The sequence below is a fragment of the Monodelphis domestica genome, chromosome 5, assembly GCF_027887165.1.
Source record: "Monodelphis domestica isolate mMonDom1 chromosome 5, mMonDom1.pri, whole genome shotgun sequence".
In the NCBI taxonomy this organism is placed as follows: Eukaryota; Metazoa; Chordata; class Mammalia; order Didelphimorphia; family Didelphidae; genus Monodelphis; species Monodelphis domestica.
In genome coordinates this window covers 250,676,839-250,695,050 of record NC_077231.1, presented here as the reverse complement: position 1 = coordinate 250,695,050, position 18,212 = coordinate 250,676,839, and the positions used below count along the sequence as shown (strand labels likewise).

Below are 18,212 nucleotides of genomic sequence, written 5' to 3'. Positions count from 1 at the left end.
GTCAAACCATACTACATTCTAATCAGGCATGTGAAATATGATGTCAAGGTAGTAAAGTTAGTAATAAGACTTGAAGTCAAACCACATGAGGGGGCTTGTGGTTTTTAGTTAGAAAACTGTCTAAAGAGGAACACAAGGAATATCTTTAAATATTTCAATGACTGTTTTAAAGAATTTTTGGCCACAGCAAACTCAACCAAAGACTAAATGCTAACATATAGAAGCATTTTGACTTGCATTGGGGGATAAAGTGTCTCCAATCATGAAATGAGACATTCAAAATACTGAAGTTAATCATGTAGATTTGATATCTGTTTGGCTCCCCAAAAATGATCCCAAATCAATGGCTGGAAGTTGCAAGGAAACACATTTCATTTTCAAAAATTTGAAAGTCTTTTTTAAAAAAATTATTGAGAAAAGTAGTAGAAAATTAAATCAGATCAACTATAATGGATTCTTACAATGGATGATTCTATGTATTTAGCAACGGTCATAAAATTTAGCAACAGATTTTCAAAATTGAAATTTCCTTTTTTAATTTCCACTCTTTCTGAAATTTAAAGTCTTGAGGTTACAACTTACAATATATAAACTGAATACTGACATTAAGTATATTGCTATAATAAAGAGATGTAACTGAGTTAAGTAAGCATTTGAATACTTACATTATTTATAAAAGATAATATAGAAATCATTAAATTCATGTTCCATTTATAAGAATTGAAACACACAAGATTTGCTTTTTATGCTAAACCAAATAATGAGTATAATAATTTGCAGTAAAAATTGCTCATTAAATGTATATATGTGTGTGTATGTATGTATGTGTATGTATATACATACATACATATATATATATATATATATATATATATATATATATATTAACTTAACCCCTTACCTTCCATCTTAGAATCAATTCTGTGTATTGGTTCCAAGGTAGAAGAATGGTAAGGACTAGGCAATGGAGATTAAGTGACTTGCCCAGGGTCACACAGCTAGGATATATCTGAGGTCAAATATGAACTCAGGACCTCTTATCTCAGGGCAGTTTCTCAATCCACTGAGCCAATTAGCTGCCCCTGAATCACCCTAATTCTAAAAACCAAATAAACAAAATTTTTTCCAGGATTAAATGAAAAAGACTTTAATTGGTTATGATTAGATACCTGTTGTAGTTGATTACCTACAAGTTAGATTGATTCCTAGAAAACTCAATTTTGTTCAATAGATAACAACATATATTCTTATATAATCATCATTCTAGTAATGTTATTGTTTTTGGTGACTATTGTGTTATAACAGGATTCTTAACAATAGTATACTGTTTCTTTAAAAAAAGTCATCCAATTATTCCTATTATTTTTGTAGTGAAATGTGTTTATACCTAAGATATTTTGATAGTTTTTTTGACTAAATAATTAATATAATTTCTGTTGGCTAAATGATGGCCTGATTGTTTATACCAACCACATATCTACAGAAATAGAAATTCTTGAACAAAAGCCATTTGGTGGGGTTGAAGGAAGAATTCAAGCTAGATTACTAATTTTATTACAGCTTTCACATGTTATATGTACAATATTATATATTCAATGGATTTTATATATTTTAATGGAAAGGTAAGAAAAAGGAGAAATTTTAACAAAATTGCATCAAATCAATTTAGAATAGGACATATGTCGATGACACAACTCTAAATCAATACTATTATGTTAATAAAAATGTTTGTCAAGCTATAAAAATTATGTATCTCTAAAAATTACATATATCTGATTTTCCACATATCTTATGCAATATTCAATTCACATTTTTGATACTGAGAGAAAACTAAGAAAAGTAACAACAAATAAATGCACTTTAAAAAAACGAATAATTCATCGATTCTTATGAAAACTCAATAAATCCCAAGCAACACTTTTTGCATATGATACTCTAGTATTAATGGTGCTAGATTTTATACAATTAATATCATTAGTCACTTACTCGAGGGAAAGATTAGTGGTATTCTCCAAACCAGTATCAGCATGTCCAACTGGTTCTACACGGCTATTGTCCTCCTCTGTTCCATCTTCATCCTAGAAATACAAATGCACTGGAGATTTACCACATAGAAAACAAGCATAAATTCCATGATTCACAGTTTGAACCCCACATAATCTTAACTCATTAAGTACTAGCAGGATTTCTGGACAGTATATCAGGACAAAGTGATCTTTAAAAATAAAATGGGGATGAGGACAAGATGTTCCTCTCTCTTCTTCAAGGCACATTTCTTAGTTTTAGCATCTTCTGCCTTGCAAAAATAAGAAACCTATTCTAAATCCAAATGATCATCCTACTGAATTCCAAATGAACTTTACAGTTTCCAAAATAGCTGGGTAGAAAGACTATTCAATCCACTAATTGTCATAGAATAATTCAGATTTTGAGAAATTTTATTATCCAAGCTCTCCACTCAATCAACACCATATTGGAAAGAGAGGTATGATAACCATTAACTAAGCAAAAATGAACTATTCACAGGTGAAAAAAATTCTGTCTCAGTTTCCTGAAATGTAAAATAGAGGCAATAATGATAACAACACCTAATTCATAGGGTTAGTTGAGAGGGTCAAATGTGATAAGATTTTTAAAGTGCTTAGCAAAGTACCTGGTATATATTGAATCCCAGGCACTGTGCCAAACTATTTAAATGTTAGCTGTTGTTTTTGTTGAATGTATTAATGATAAAAATAAAAAGATATCCCAAGAGATTTGTGACAATAAGTAGAAAATATTCACTTTTCAAAGCATAACATGCAACAGAACTGTTGTACAGGTGAGACGGATCGTGATGACAATTATATATAATTGATTTGTTCTATTTCTGAGAAAGCTTAGAGTGGAAACACATACACGTATGTACTTCCTGGACTTATTTTTAATGTAAGGACTGAGAACTTATTTACAAATTTACATCTACATAATTTAAGCTATTTCCAAAAGGAATAGCACTCTATTGTTTAATGGAAATTTATACATTTAATTATGCATGTGATCAAAGTGATGTTGAAAGAAATGAGGTCTGAAGAAGAAATTTGTATGGTATCAATTGAGACATCAATCAACAAAATAAGGGAGGGGTTAGGAGTTCAGTATAGTGTCAAACAATATATTAAATTATGGAAGAGATAGTAAAGCCAGGCAGAGGCAGTTGGTAATGTCCAACTGACATTTACTGAGAGTCTTTAAAAAAAAGATGTACAAAAGAAATTTTTCTAAGAATTGTAGATATGCAATATGTCCCCCTCTGGCAGGGCTGACTCCACATAAAGCCAGCCTCTTTGAAGACTGATGATCCTGTGTTTTGAGAGGCTCTAATATGCACTTTTAAGTCATCTATCTCATTTAAGCAACACACAAGCAATACATTTCAAAGGTTAACCAGCATCTTGAACCTGCCTTAGAATGACATTATGAATGTAAACAAGAACTCTAAATGTGAAGGGGAAAGCAGAGTTGTTTATAAAGCAGATGTAGAAGGAGGTACAGCAAGTTGAAGAAATTTGTTAACAGGTAACATTATAATCCATGTATCCCAGAAACATTAATAATAAACATGTAAGCATTTTATGCAATAGCCTTTGAATCAGATGAAACTCCAATGGGCCACTGAGGAAATAGCAATAAAAAGGAAATATTCAAATTATTGTGATTGAGTAATGGGTGATCATTTATAGATATGCTATTCACACATCTAATATCAGGCTCCTGTGGGCTGGTAGTGTATGATTCCACATGTCTAAGTGGGGTGTTCAATTGGATAACTTAACATTTGCTAGCCTGAGGTTGAGATACAGTTGCTATGAGAACCAGAACTCTGAATTTCCTGACTTTGGGATGTGTAAATAGCATTCAGCCTGACTGCTTGCTTTACTGGGCTGTCTGGCACTTAGGATTTTTTTTTTTTAAGAGAGATGTGACTGAACATGTAGTAACTTATAGCAAGGGGGATCTATTTAAGCCCAACTTCTTTACATTTTTCCTGTTGGTCTTGACCCATAATTAATTGGTACAGAAAGCTCTCAATGAGGAAAGACACCCCACCTGCTGACAAGTAAGTTGCTCACCCATCATATCTATAGATGGTACAGTATACAGAGTGTCAAGCCAGGAATTAATTAGATCTCAATTCTAATCTAGCTTTGGAGAATTACTAAATTGGACCCTGGTGAAGATGTTTAATCCTTGTTTGCCTCAATTTCCACATCTGTAAAATGAGGGATATTAATAACATCTTCTCCTGGTTAATTTGAGAATCAAATGAGATCACTGTATAGCACTTAGGACATAAATGTTATATAAATGTTGGTTATTACTATTATTTCTGAACAAGCCATTTTTCTCAATTTATTTCACTTTGCTTCAGTGTACATAAATCATTCCATGCTATAGTAATTAGTAACTAATTCCATAGTAATCATATATATTACTTTGCATAATATAATAATATTCTATTTGATTCATATACCAGAATTTATTTAGCCATTCCAATTATTACTATTATTGTTGTTGTATAATTATGTGATTCGTCACATATAATCATCTAAGTTCTAGAAAATGTACCAGGATTCTACCAGCCACCAGAGGTATATAATGATCTTTCATTTTTTGTAATAAATTTTATTACTATCTTTTGACTTTGTATCAATTATGTTTCTCACTGTATCCTTCTCCTCTACTTCTCAAAAAAACTATCCCTTATTAAAAAGAATAAGAAAAAGAATATTGAACAGTAAAGAGCAAGGAAAAGGAAAAATATCAAGCTAAGCCTGGTGCTATATGCAGTGTTTCACTTTCTGTTCCCCCACATCTGCAATTAACTGTGTGTGGGAGCATCTTAAATTTCTATTTTCAGGGACCAAACTTAGTTATTATAATTTCACAATATTCAGATTCAATTTTGTTTTTATCTTCTCCATATTTTCATTGATGTATCCTTTATGTATATTGTTTTTCTGAGTCTACTTTACCTTGCTTGAGTTTAGAGAAGCCTTTCCATATTAAACCCATTCAGCATTTCTTACAGACTAGTAATATCACATTTCATTTATGCACTAGAATTTGTTTATCCATTTCCTAAACTTTAGGGATCAATTTTGTTCCATTTCTTCACTGCTACAAATTGTATTGTTATTCTGGGACAGCATCCTTGACCACTATCAAGGGTATGGGAATTTCAGTCACTGTAAAATTTTGTGGTTTTCCCCCAGAATTCTCCAGCTCTACCAACAATATATGTGTGCACTTATCTTTCCAGAACTCATCCTACATTGACTGTTCCCATATCTTGTCATCTTCACAGATTGGTTGGTTGTAAGATGATTTTCTTGGGGTGGGTGAGTAGTAGTTATTTTCACTTCACTTATTAGTAGCAGTAGTTTGGGGCATTTTTTCATATAATCAATACATTGCTATTCTTTCAAGAACTGTTTTTACATAGGATAATAAATTAATGATGTGTTAGTGAATATGTTTCTATGTTCCATGACTGAATTCTTAAATTATAAGCTGCCTAAAAGTCAAGGATTATGTCATATCTTTTCTGCATAGAAGCCATGATTCCTCATCTATGGAGGAAAGACTTGAAAAGATCACTAGCTCTTGAGTCTGAGGTCCAAAGTCCAAAACCCACCTTTAACAATTACTATGTAAGTCTATACAAGTCACTTAATCTCCTATGGCCCAAGATTCAGCTATACTGTCACAAGAACTAGATGACCTTTGTGTTCCCTTCAAAATCTGTGCATCTATATGATAAGATCACATTATACAAATATGAAATTATTCCTTCAATTCAGCATTACCATTTGTGAAGATCATAGAAGAGAGTCAATCACTCAATAAATAAATCTATGATTGGATCTGCCGTGAAGGAAGCATTGTCTATAGAAAAATCCTCCGAGTTATCCCCCAAAACAGACATTATGAACAATACAATAAATCCCAGAAAAATTGTAGTGCAAAACCATAAATCAAATGATTGAATGATATTGTCCAGACTATTGAACATAGGCACCCTATAGATATTATCGGTTAGAGAGAGAGGTAGCCACTGAAACAGGACAATAAACTGATCCCAGGAATGAACAGAAGTCTTTTTAAAAATTAGATTGGTTTTGGGAAACTGCAGTTTGTAATGATTTCAAGTGACTCTCAAAGACCACTATTGTCCTCGCAAAACTGCACAGTTTATCAAAAGTAAACACACACACACACAGACAATGAAGTGGCCCCCAGTGGATTTTATTAGTCAGACACTTATAACAGGAGAAGGGGAGGAATAGGGACTAGATCTGTGATATCTTGGATAAGGGAAACTCCAAGAGAAGGAAACTTTTCCAAAGACCAAAGAATACATTCTCTTGGAGAATTGCCTAGAACTTAAAAGAGGTTAGGCATAGCTAGATGGCTCAGTGGATAAAGCACTAGGGTTGGCATCAGGAAGACTTCAAATACAGCTCCAAATACTGACCAGGTGTGTGATCCTGGGCAATTCATTTAACCCAGTTTTACCTCAGTTTCCCCTCATATAAATGTAGCTGGAGAAAGACATTGTATACCACTCCAGTATCTTTGTTTAGAAAATCCCAAATATGATAATGAAGTATCAGACACGACTGGCAAACAACATAACCAAGAAGTTAAATAACTTGCAAGTGGCCACATAGTCAAAGGTAGAATTTAAACTTGGAATTCCTGAGTACATAGCTATCTCTCCCTATATTGTGTCATACTGGAAAAGATGTCATCAGAAATATGTATGACAGGGGTTGAAAAAAATGGATTGGTCATATAGCAAGAATAAAGGACAACTAATGCTTTCTCTACAGAGTGTGAGAAAATCTTCTGATTCATTGTCTGGATCCCCTGTGATGAATTTATGGGAAGACATTAAGCACAATACACAGATTACCACATTTTCTCTGAAGAAATTAAAGAGCAGAAATCAAATACCCTCTAACCACACAAATCAGGTACACGGTAAACTCTTTAGAAAAGGAAGAAAACCCAGCTGTATGACTCTGGGCAAGTCACTTTACCCCTACTGCCTAGCCCTTACCTCTCTTCTGCCTAGAAACCAATGAACAGTATTGATTCTATGAGGGAAGGTAAGGGTTAAAGGAAGAAAAGAGAAGGAAAGGAAAGGAAAGGAAAGGAAAGGAAAGGAAAGGAAAGGAAAGGAAAGGAAAGGAAAGGAAAGGAAAGGAAAGGAAAGGAAAGGAAAGGAAAGGAAAGGAAAGGAAAGGAAAGAAATGGAAGAAGAAAAGAAAAGAAATGGAAGACGAAAACTATAGAAGAAACTTGTAGATTTATATAATACATACAGAAGCTGAAGAATTAGATATCAGATTTCAATGCATTTAGGCTTCTTTGTACTACAAAATGCTAAATCTGAGCATAGGTCAAAGAGTTAGAGAAATATTTTAATGAATTTACAGAATCTCAGAGTTGGAAATAACCTCAGTCCAGCTATTCCAATCCTAAATAAATACCTTCTCCCTCCAACATAATTCCAAATTTCTCAAGGAAACAAATGTTTAAAATGCTGGGTGACAGGAGAGAGTTGTGATTTATTTCCTTAAGCAATCATCATAAAGACAGGAAAAATTACTTTCTGTCTGTGATGGAGAGCCAAAGCGTTACTGTGAGGAGACTACTTTGTAAGCCTGAAACCACTACACAAATGAAAAGGGATCATTTTGTCATTATTTTTATCACAATTCACTATTGTCTCAAAAACACAATCTTGCAATGACATCATTAATGAATCAGAAAAGGAAACTAGCTCATAAAACATCTACTCATTGTAAAAAAAAAAAATTGTAGTTTGCACCTAATGCTTTTAAAGACAAGAAAAGGCACTTATAAAAATTACAAGAGGTATGACAAAATATTTAGAAACTTCCTCATAAACAAGAGTTCAACTCTGCTTCTGCTAGGTTCTGACACCTCCCTTCCGCCAACCCCACAAATCTACCAGGCAGATGTGTTCATTGTTAACTTGGAAAAAGCAAAAGATTATGTCCTGTGCTTCCTGTAGTTTCTTTGAGGACTTCACCAAATACTCTTAAGTTTAGGCCAGGAAAAAAAAAATCATCTTATTTACAATTTATTTGATTATGTTTACTGAAATTCTTCAGAAATTTGAAATTATGTAAGTAACTAAAAGGGTTAATAATAATGTGCTTTAACAAGATTCATATTTAATAATTTAATTCTTTAATTCATTTAATTACATAGATGTTATAAATAATAATTTAATAATTTTTTTAAAAAGAGACAACCTCTGCCTTCTAGAATCTAAAATAGAGGAAAGAAGTCAATAAACATTTTTAAATGTTCAAAGTGGAGATAAGTTATGTAGCTTTTAGTATATAGCATTAATTATTCTTTATATCAATAAAAGGCTACTATTGATTTAAAAGTGTGAAATCTGGTGATTCTTCTTTCAAAGCTTAAGACCCTCAGAAAATATTTAGAAATAGATTTGTTCCATAACACTGGAAAACTGTTCTCATTGTGTGTGTTAGTACTTCACCTTCAATGCAAAGGAAAAGACTGCTTGTGAGCCAAGTCTATTCTGTCTATTGAGCATGAGCAAACTCATCTGACTGATACAACTGAATCACAGGCTCCATATGTAGGGAGGGAATAAGGAAGAGATTTGGGATTTGCTGAAATAGAAAGAGACTTCTCTATGGAGGATAAGAAGCCACACAAGTTAGGTCTACACTGCCCTCTCCTGTCTACAGCCAAATTCAGGTACAAAAGCATGGAAACGTGTGGGGAGAAAATGGATTTCACATGTACATATTATACCACATCAACAATTTATGCTATTACCTGGAGCTTCAGAAAAATAATGGTAGGGGTAATATCTCTGATTTTAATCCTGATGATTTATCTTTAACATCTGATAGTTATAAGAGATCTGCAGAGAGCCACAATACTATATTCTATGTTTCTTTCTGTTTTTTCTTCTCATAAATACATTGGAAAATAGATTTCTAGCCAGAAGAGACCTTAGATTCTATTTGGTCTGAAACCTCTCATTTTATGGATGAAGAAACTCAGATCCAAAGAATTTAATCAACTTAACCAAAATCATACAGCTAGTAAACAGTAGTATAGGAACGGTATAGAGTCCTCTCCCTCCAAATATAGGACCTTTTTTAAAAAAAGAATATAAAAATGTAAACATTCTTAAATATTAAGGCAGGAAAACTTTTTTGAATTTCTTTTAGATGGCTACAAGTATTTGTTTTACTTAAAACAAAGAATTATTAGGAATTTACAAAGGGGCCTATGCCATGATCAGAACAACTCTTGAATATGATTTCTAGACTAAGATATACCTTTGAAAAGATATCTGAAAAACTAGAAAATGACCAAAAGATTTGGGCAGGAGATTGATGAAACTAGAAAAAGGGATGTAGAGGAGTCAGTTCTAGAAAGTAGAATTGTGGTGCCTGGAGAAGACAGAAAAAGCACAATGGGTTAACTGTCTTCAAACATGTGAAGGACTATTCCATGGAAGTCAAATCAAACATGACTGGTCTCAGAGAAAACACATGTAGAAGCTGCAAAAAGGCAGACTTTTGGCGCAAAATAAAAATAAACATAATCTTACTTAATGAGAGCAGTCCAAAAGTAGAACTAGGTTCTCTGGGAAGTGGTAGAGTTCTCTATCACTGGAGATCTTTAAGTATATGCTAAAAGATCACTTGTCAGAGATATTGAGAGCACTCAACTCTCAGTTGGACGAGAAGGTACTATACAGCAAAATGTCTTTCTCATTTTCAGAAATCTATAAGCATTACTTTGAAATGTTTTCAGCATCTTTATGATGCTCAGGTTAGGATTATTTTTGTGAACCTGTACTAGACAAACATTCTAAATTCTGTTTAACGGTCTTTGTTTATTAAAGAACATGCATTCAAACAATAAAAGGTTAAAGAAATCTGTGTATTGTTCCCAGTACTTTGTCTTTCCTCTTCATTCATTCTTGCCTCGGCATATATCTGCCCTCCATGACTAATAAATTGCCCCTCCTCACTTCTGTCTCTTGGAATCCATAGCTATCTTCAAAATTCAGCTCCCAAGGCTCCCCATGCATCAGACCTTTTGAGATATGATGCCTCCCTCACCTTAGGTAACAATGCCACCTGAGATTACTTTGTAATTACTTTGTATTTTCTCATCTGAATATATGTTGCATCTGTCCCATCAACCCAGAGGAAAAACACAACAAGTTTCTTGGGGGCAAGAAATATTTCATTTATGTCTTTGAAGTCTTGGTGCCTAGCACAGTATCTTTCACTTAAAAGAACTTAATACATGCTTGTTGAATTGAATTAATCTTTTTGAGTCAAAGTACTTGGTAGTAATAATTACTTTGAATGTTTAATGCTAAATTGTGTTTTCAAAAATTAAATTTATCTTAATTAGGTGATAGTAAAGATAAATATATTAATAAAACCTATCGTGTGTGAATTGATGAATTGTTTCTAATTTTCTATGACTGGGACAAAAGCCAAATTAAAGTGATTATGGCCATATCCAGGCAACTACAGTGTTTTAAAACAAAGTATTAAATGTGACCCAGATGCCATGTGCTTTTGTTGCCTCATGTTTTCTTTTGCTTACCTAAAAAAAAAGTATTGGGAAGAAAGAATTGGAACATTTTGATACAGGGAATTCTCACTTTTTGTCATTTCATGATATTCTGGAATGACTGCCTTTGAAAATTTTCTTAAATTCTGCCTAATAAAGATCTTGAGGAAGGATCTTTGCCATCCTTTGTGTGCTCATTCATCAGCTCTATTGATGTCTGCATTCGTAAGTGTACAGCACCAGCCCCTCAGGTCCACAGAGACACTGGAATTCTGCTCCAAGAAGTGCTCTTCAAAGTTTAAGAACAGCAGTATGTCAAAAAGGAGGATTACTTGTAATGTCCCTTTCCAAAATCACAGCTTTTTATTAAATTTTTCTTGCATAAAAAATGTGGAATAAAATTTGAAAAACAGTTAATTCTTTTAATAATTTTATCATTTACTGTTGATTACACAATTTTTTTTCCAATTATGTTCTTACTTTTGGTTTGCTCAGGTTGTTCTCCTGGGGTTTAATTAAATCAGGGATTCATTTATGAATGGACAAGAAAACTCAGCTTATTTCACATAAAAGATTACCTTATCAATATTTACAGGCTAGAAAGGCAGGCAAAGGGAATGAAACATTATAATTTCTAAAATAAAAACTGAATAGAATGGGATGACATATCTGCAAGTAAGACTCTGCGAGTGTGTGCATGTATTATATATATGTGTGTATATATATATATATATATATATATATATATATATATATATATATATTTATGATACTATACTGTTTATATCACTAACAGCTTCCAAGGGCTGAAAGGAAAGGACTTGAATCATATTTAAAAGTAATCTAATTTCTCTTGGAATTAAGAGAAGTAGGCTAAGGTATCTGTCCATAATTTCTATTAAAAATAGATCCTCACAACTGGTTAACTACAGTCTCAATAGAGAACAACAAAAATCATTTTTACTGCTATTTAATTCTACCTTGCAGGACATACCTATGAGGGAAAAAACACCTATAGAGGCAGTTATTGAAGAGAAAACAAAGTTGAAAAAATAAAACAGGAATATTTCACACCAACCCTTATCCATGTAAGATAAAATACAGAGTTGAGTGAATGTTTTTGTGCCTGAACAATGTCTTATACTCCTGATATAAAGACAAAGGGAAAGGAAGTACATTCTGAAGCAGCTTCACACTTTTCCTTTGTTATTCATATCAGCTTTTCAAGGACCAAAGCTATCTTTTTTTTTCCTCTTATTTGAGAAGTCTTTTGAATACCAAATACCATTTCCTATTCAGAAACCTGAATCTGTCATTAGGCAATTTCCAAAATAAGTCTCATAGTGCTTTCATCCTTATTCTTTTTTATCTCTAACAGTCCCTGGTTGCCTGATTTGCAGATCTGTATCACCATGTAAGGTTTCAACTGGCTTTGGCGGACTCCAGCTCAGTTTGATCCCCTGGATGCTAAATGTAAAAGCCCAAGCCTGATGTGGTTATACAGATTGTGTTCTGTTCTCTATCACTTTGAAATTCACCTTCCACATGCTAGAATCTTTTTTTTCCATACACAGAACTTCAGTTGTGAATTTTTCTTTTGCCTGAGGAAGTTTTTAAGTCATAACTTTTCAAAAGAGTCATTAAACTTTGAAGAAATGTTAATCTTTTTTTTTAAAGGGAAGGAAGGTCTGCCAATGGTTTGGTCAAAGGTAAGAGTTTTGCCTGGGTCAAAGTTCCAATTTAACTCTCAGTTTCATTTCTCCTGACAATTTAAAGTTGCAATGTCAAGATACAAATCTTACTTTAAAAAGTTCCCTACCACATGGGCAGAGATAGTACTGCAGGTGTCCCCTTAACACACCCACAACCCTTTGGTCGCCTAGGTAATAAAACATTGCAAAGAAAAGCAATCTTGCCTTGCCACAAGTGTAGCATAAGAAAGTTTGAAAAGATCAGTTTTGTATCATGCCCTTGAGGTTAGAAAAATGGGGGAGCGAAATAGGGGAGGAATTTGAAAAATGTAACCTAAGAAACCCATGGCATGAAACAGCCACTAACCTCTGGTCTCCAAAGAATTCCTAGTAAGGGACCTGTTATCTAAGGTTAGCAGCACTTAAATCACACAGGGCTTTAAAGACTAAAATCAATGCGACAAATCGCCCTCTGAAGCAATGAGGTAGACAACACATATTCTGGAGGACTGGTGTAAAAAGCCCTGCCAACATCAGTTAAGCCAAAGAGTACTTTAGAGACTCAAAAATGATAGAAAAAAAATCTGAAAACTTTAATAAATCTGAAACTCAAAGATAGAGCCAAATGATATCACTCATTTTTTAACACTTAATGAAATCTGTTAGAGTCCTCAGACTTCAATTCATTTTTGATCCCTCTTAGCCTCTAAAACAGTGCTAGGGAACATAGTAGGCTTTTAATAAATACTTGTTGAGTGAAATATTATCAATCTATAAATTCTCAAAATCCTTACCTCACTATAAAAAGAACTTGTTTCAATTGGCAGAGTCCAGAATTCTCCATTAAAAACGTTATTAAATGCAGTGTGATGTAATAATTAGAAGAGATGGAGCAGCTAGGTGGTACAGTGAACAGAGTCTGGCCTGGAGTCAGGAAAACCCAGCTTCCTGAGTTCAAATACAACCTCAGACACATTCTAGCTGTGTGACCCTGGGCAAGTCACTTAGAACTTTGTCTCAGTTTCCTCATCCATAAAATGAACTGGAGAAAGAATTGGCAAACCAATCCAGTATGTTTGCCAAAGAGTAGGTAGGGGGAGAGAGGGAATGGGGGTAGGAAGAGTTGGAAATGACAGGGAAAAAATGAGTGAATAATTAGAAGAGAACTAGTCTAGGAATAAGATGACTTGGGATCTAACACACTAACTCTGCCATCTTGAGCAAATCTCTTCACAGTGGTGAGTTTTCTTATCAGAAAAAAACAATGAGATTTTAATAGATGATCTCTAATTTACTATTGAAATTAATTTTGAAGCGATTAGAAGGTTTCAATTATAAGGAAATTAAAAATAACATGGGCAGTTATCATTGTACAGTTCTAGAACTAAGGTAAAAAAATGAGGAAGTAGAAGATAAAAGAGATTGCTAGATTTAAAAAATGTAGAATTAGTTACCTAAAACTCCTTTTTTGAGAAAGTTGCTTTTTTTAGTACCTCAAAAGTGTCCAGTAATCAAAATAACTATATAATGGAATTATGGAATATAAATTATTTCTTTAAATTCATAAATGTAGGTATGTAAATGCATGCACTGGCATACACACCCCTATTTACATGTCTATATACTGACACTACAACTCTACCCACTTATTGGGATTAGGGGAATGGGTAGGATGAATCTGAACAAAACATCTTTACCATAATACTCCACAACCTATAAAAGAATAGAAGTAGTTGGTGAGTAAACCCTAGCATATTCTGGATCCTCCTAAAATGTTGACTCTAGGGAATAAAAGACTCAATAAAGAGCCCAGCCAGAGAAGGTTCGAAGACAAATTGACCAGAAGAGAAGGAGAGGCAATTCAGTTTAGAGGAAAGAACTAGTGTTCTTACTCAAAGTAGAAGGACATGGGTAAGCATTTAGCCTGTGTGACCATGGCCTCTCTAGGTTTGGAGTTAATGTCTGAGCTGTCTTTCTGAGGTTCCTTCCAGTTATAAATCTATTAAAAGACAGGGAATTTGGAAGATTTGTATCTGGTCATGTCTTAAGTGAAAAAGTCAGGTCATGCTTTTAAGAGAGTGAAGACAAATATTTATTTAATTTTCATTATCAAGAGACCTTATGTCTCAAGAAAGCTCAACCTACCTCAATTTAACATAACTGTCATGACTCTGGAGGGAGAGGAATTGAGTGTTTTGTGTGTAATATTTCTCTATTTTAAGTCTGTTACTAACTTTCAACACCAGATATTCACAGATTAAATCACATTTATCCATCTAGGTTTATCAATATTTGCTTTATGATAAAATTTTACTTAAAGATGCAGTGTAAAAGGATGAATACATAGCTTTAAAATCAGTTTACATAATTAGTAAATATTAAAAATTTGGAGATCTTAATTTTTAAAATTATATGAAGAAATTTATAATTAGCAATCACTTTAGTTTTGCTGAATTACAAATATCAACTATCATCAGCAATATTTTAATTGGAAGTGAATATGAATGTAGTATTTGAGCTTATCTAAACTTGATTTATGTATAACAGAACAATTTATTCATCCTATGAGGTTTGGGGGCATTGTGTTCATTTTATAACTGAGGGTAACTGAACATAATTGACCACAGTGCACAGTAATTAGCTATTGGGCATTTTCTAGAACAAGTAAAATGATATTTTATTCCCAATAATATTAAATATTAAGGGCCAAGTTATCACAGAAAAACCTTAAAAGAAGTTCTAAAGGTCCTACATACCAAAGTCAACAAGGACAAGAAAAGCACGCTCAAGTACAGAATAACTGAAACATAAAGAAAAAAATTAAATTTGAGATGCAAGGGAGAACTCATCTTACAAACACTACAAGAACTAATGAAAAAGAATAGAATCCTTTCTCTGTTATCCATAGTAAATATGGAATCACAATCATGTCATTCTGTTAAATAGTGCATATCAGCAAAATCCTTGGATCAGGGTTCTGAAGGACAATATTAGTTTCAGAAACATGTATGAATTACCGCTATTTTATATGATGGGAAAGCTCCAACCCTGCCATGTGTGTGACTCTGGGCAAAATGCTTTCCCAGCCTCAATTTTTTTATCTGTAATATAAGTAGATTGAACTAGATAATCTTCAAAGACCTTTCGATATCTGTCATTGAAGTACAATATAAAAACTATACTGGGGAACTGTCCAGATTTTTCATTCCCCATAAATTCACAATGGAATGTTTTCAGGGCAGAAAACAAGAAAGTTGAAATGTTAATAATCTGAGAATGTTGGTTCATCTTTCCTTGGATTAAAAAAATTATCTGCTGATATATAAAAGATGTACAACACCCTATTATTTGGAACATTAAAATAAGCCTCTGCAGCTTGACAATAAATATAGAAACACTCCCTCATATATATTTTTCCGCTTCATGTATCAAGTTATAAGATCTGCTTTCAAAATTTTCAATTCTCCTTGAATTCCAGAACCATAGCAGTGAATAGTACGTAATGGGACTTCTCCCTTCTCAACAGCATGTTGCATTTTTCAGTTATTTGAAATAATCATCATGAGAAAATCATTCACCTTTCATAAATTTAGAGATACAAAGAAACTTGTCCAATTCTGCCATTTTAAAGTTAAGGAAACTGAGGCCCAATGAAGTTAAATGACTTCCTATGGTCATTTAAATAGAATGTGGCAAAACTAAAATTTGAACCCAGATATTCCAATTCTAAATTCAACATTTTCTAATCTTACCTTCTCTCTAAGACAAGGAGGTAAGAAAGTAGTCAGCAGTTGTCCCTCTCCCATTCTCAGATAATCAAAATTAATGTCTTCCATTTTGGAAATGTTATATCAATGACTCTGTAAAGAACCTAGGCAAACATATTTCTCAATTCTAAATTAATTCAAAAATGATACTATGGGTTGGAGGGAGAGGGAAGGGGGACAGAAAGAGGGAGAAGGAGGATTTGGGGGAAAGGGAGAGAGACAGGGACACAGAGTTCTTGCCCATTTCCCAATAAGGAAGAGCCAAATGCAACCCAAAATTTGGCTCTAAGAAATAAGTTTTGAGCACAGATTCTGATGTTATTTGAGTGCAGTTACTGAATTACCACAAGTAGTATACTTTCATAGAGAATTTGCTGCTCACCAAAGGTAATCAGTAAATTTCTACAAACCATAATTCATTGAAAAATCCAAACTTACAGAAAATAGAAGAAAGATACACTAATTGAATTCTAACTGGTATCACAAAGACGGACGTCAAGCAAGAGGAGTTCAATGCATGATAGTTACAGTAGGAAGCACTACAATTGGAGAATAACCCTTATGTAATTTTATGATATTATTATCCATTGCTCACTACAGAATTTCATTTTTCTATGTAATCTTAATCTAGACTTCAATATCAAGTCCTTTATACAGGAGTAACAGTATAGTAGAAAACTTTGAGAAGTAAAAAGAAAAAAGCTATTAATGTTATTTTCATTTTTTACAAAGATATAAGTGCAAGTAAAAAAGTTATTAACCAAATTTTCTAGCGAATGTACATTAAAAGTTGTTTAAGAGTGAAAAGATACATTTATAATAGAAATCACCTATAGTGAGAATCAAGACCAATGTTAATTGACTTTTAATGATATGAAAGAGCAAGGTGTTGACATAGTCTATAGGGAAAAAAAAAAACTCACTTATATCAGTATGTTCCAAGAAAGTCTTTAAAAGTCTTCAGAACAAACATTTAATATATCTGCTGACTGATGAAATTTAGTTTATTAATGCAAGGTAATCAATGCTGCTTCTAAGTTTTGAAGAGGCAATTGTGCCACAAAAGCAACAATGAATGATGAGCATATATGAACAAAATCTAGTCCTATAATCAAACTTTCCCTGGGTTGATATGACATATTTAATGATATACATAATTGTTATTGTGACACATCAGAAATAACACATAAATGGTAAAAAGTTGATGAAAATTACTATAATTGCTATTACTTTTTTTATTTGGCCTCCCAAACTTTTACAGTTTTCTCTTCTTTTCAGTTTTCTATTCTCTATAATCAGTGTCAACCCTGACAGTTTTCCCTAACATCAAGGATGATTTTTCAACACAAATATTAAAAGATGAAATTCCTAGAACCCATTATAGCTGATGCTTCATTTGACCCTGATTGAAAAATGATGACCCAAACTTGAAGCTTCCTATGTTCCTCCTCCAAATCTGTCACCTTTCTAAGGGGCACTTGAATACCACTACCAGGTTGTGCCTTGACCCTACACATTTTACATGTCAGAGAAAGTTGATTGTTAGAGATCTAAAAGAAATATATGACTTGCCTGATGAGTTATGTCATGATTATCACACTAAAAAAGGTAGAGAAGTGGTATTGGCAATTCAGTGATTTCACCAAAAGATCATGCAAAAGACAATGGCCATTATATTCCTCTCCCTAAAATCAACTTTGCTGTTAGGTATCCTTAATGGATAAAATGTCACTTGAAAATTTTACTTCATTTTTTGAGAAAAAAAAATGAGACTATAGTAAGGATATTCTCTTTTCCTTTTTCTATTTATATTCAGATACCTTTTGCTAAAATCTGCTCCTTCAACCTGTCATGAAAAAATGGCCTTATTCCTTTGCCACAGACTACTCTTCCACCTGCTCAAGTAATCACATTCCAACCCTTCTCACTTCTTTTCTTTCTTTAAAAATCCTTATCTTGTCTTAGGGGGAAAAAAAACTTCTCTTCCTTCTCCTTACTACTTCACTTGGTGATCTTATTAGTTCCCATGGATTTAATTACTGTCTACCTCTATTTTGATAATTCTCAATTCTACCTATTCTCCTCTAACTTCTCT

General features: G+C 33.1%; 1 protein-coding gene across 25 annotated transcripts in view; it reads right to left on the bottom strand.

Annotated features, from left to right (window-relative positions):
- Positions 1-18,212, bottom strand: part of PARD3 (par-3 family cell polarity regulator) — a 730,632-nt gene that overhangs the window by 310,615 nt on the left and 401,805 nt on the right. For all 25 annotated transcript variants that reach the window (XM_056800896.1, XM_007504759.3, XM_007504751.3 and 22 more), the window contains one exon: positions 1,987-2,078. In XM_056800896.1, coding sequence (XP_056656874.1) covers positions 1,987-2,078 — 92 coding nt within the window. The remainder of the gene's footprint in view (positions 1-1,986; positions 2,079-18,212) is intronic.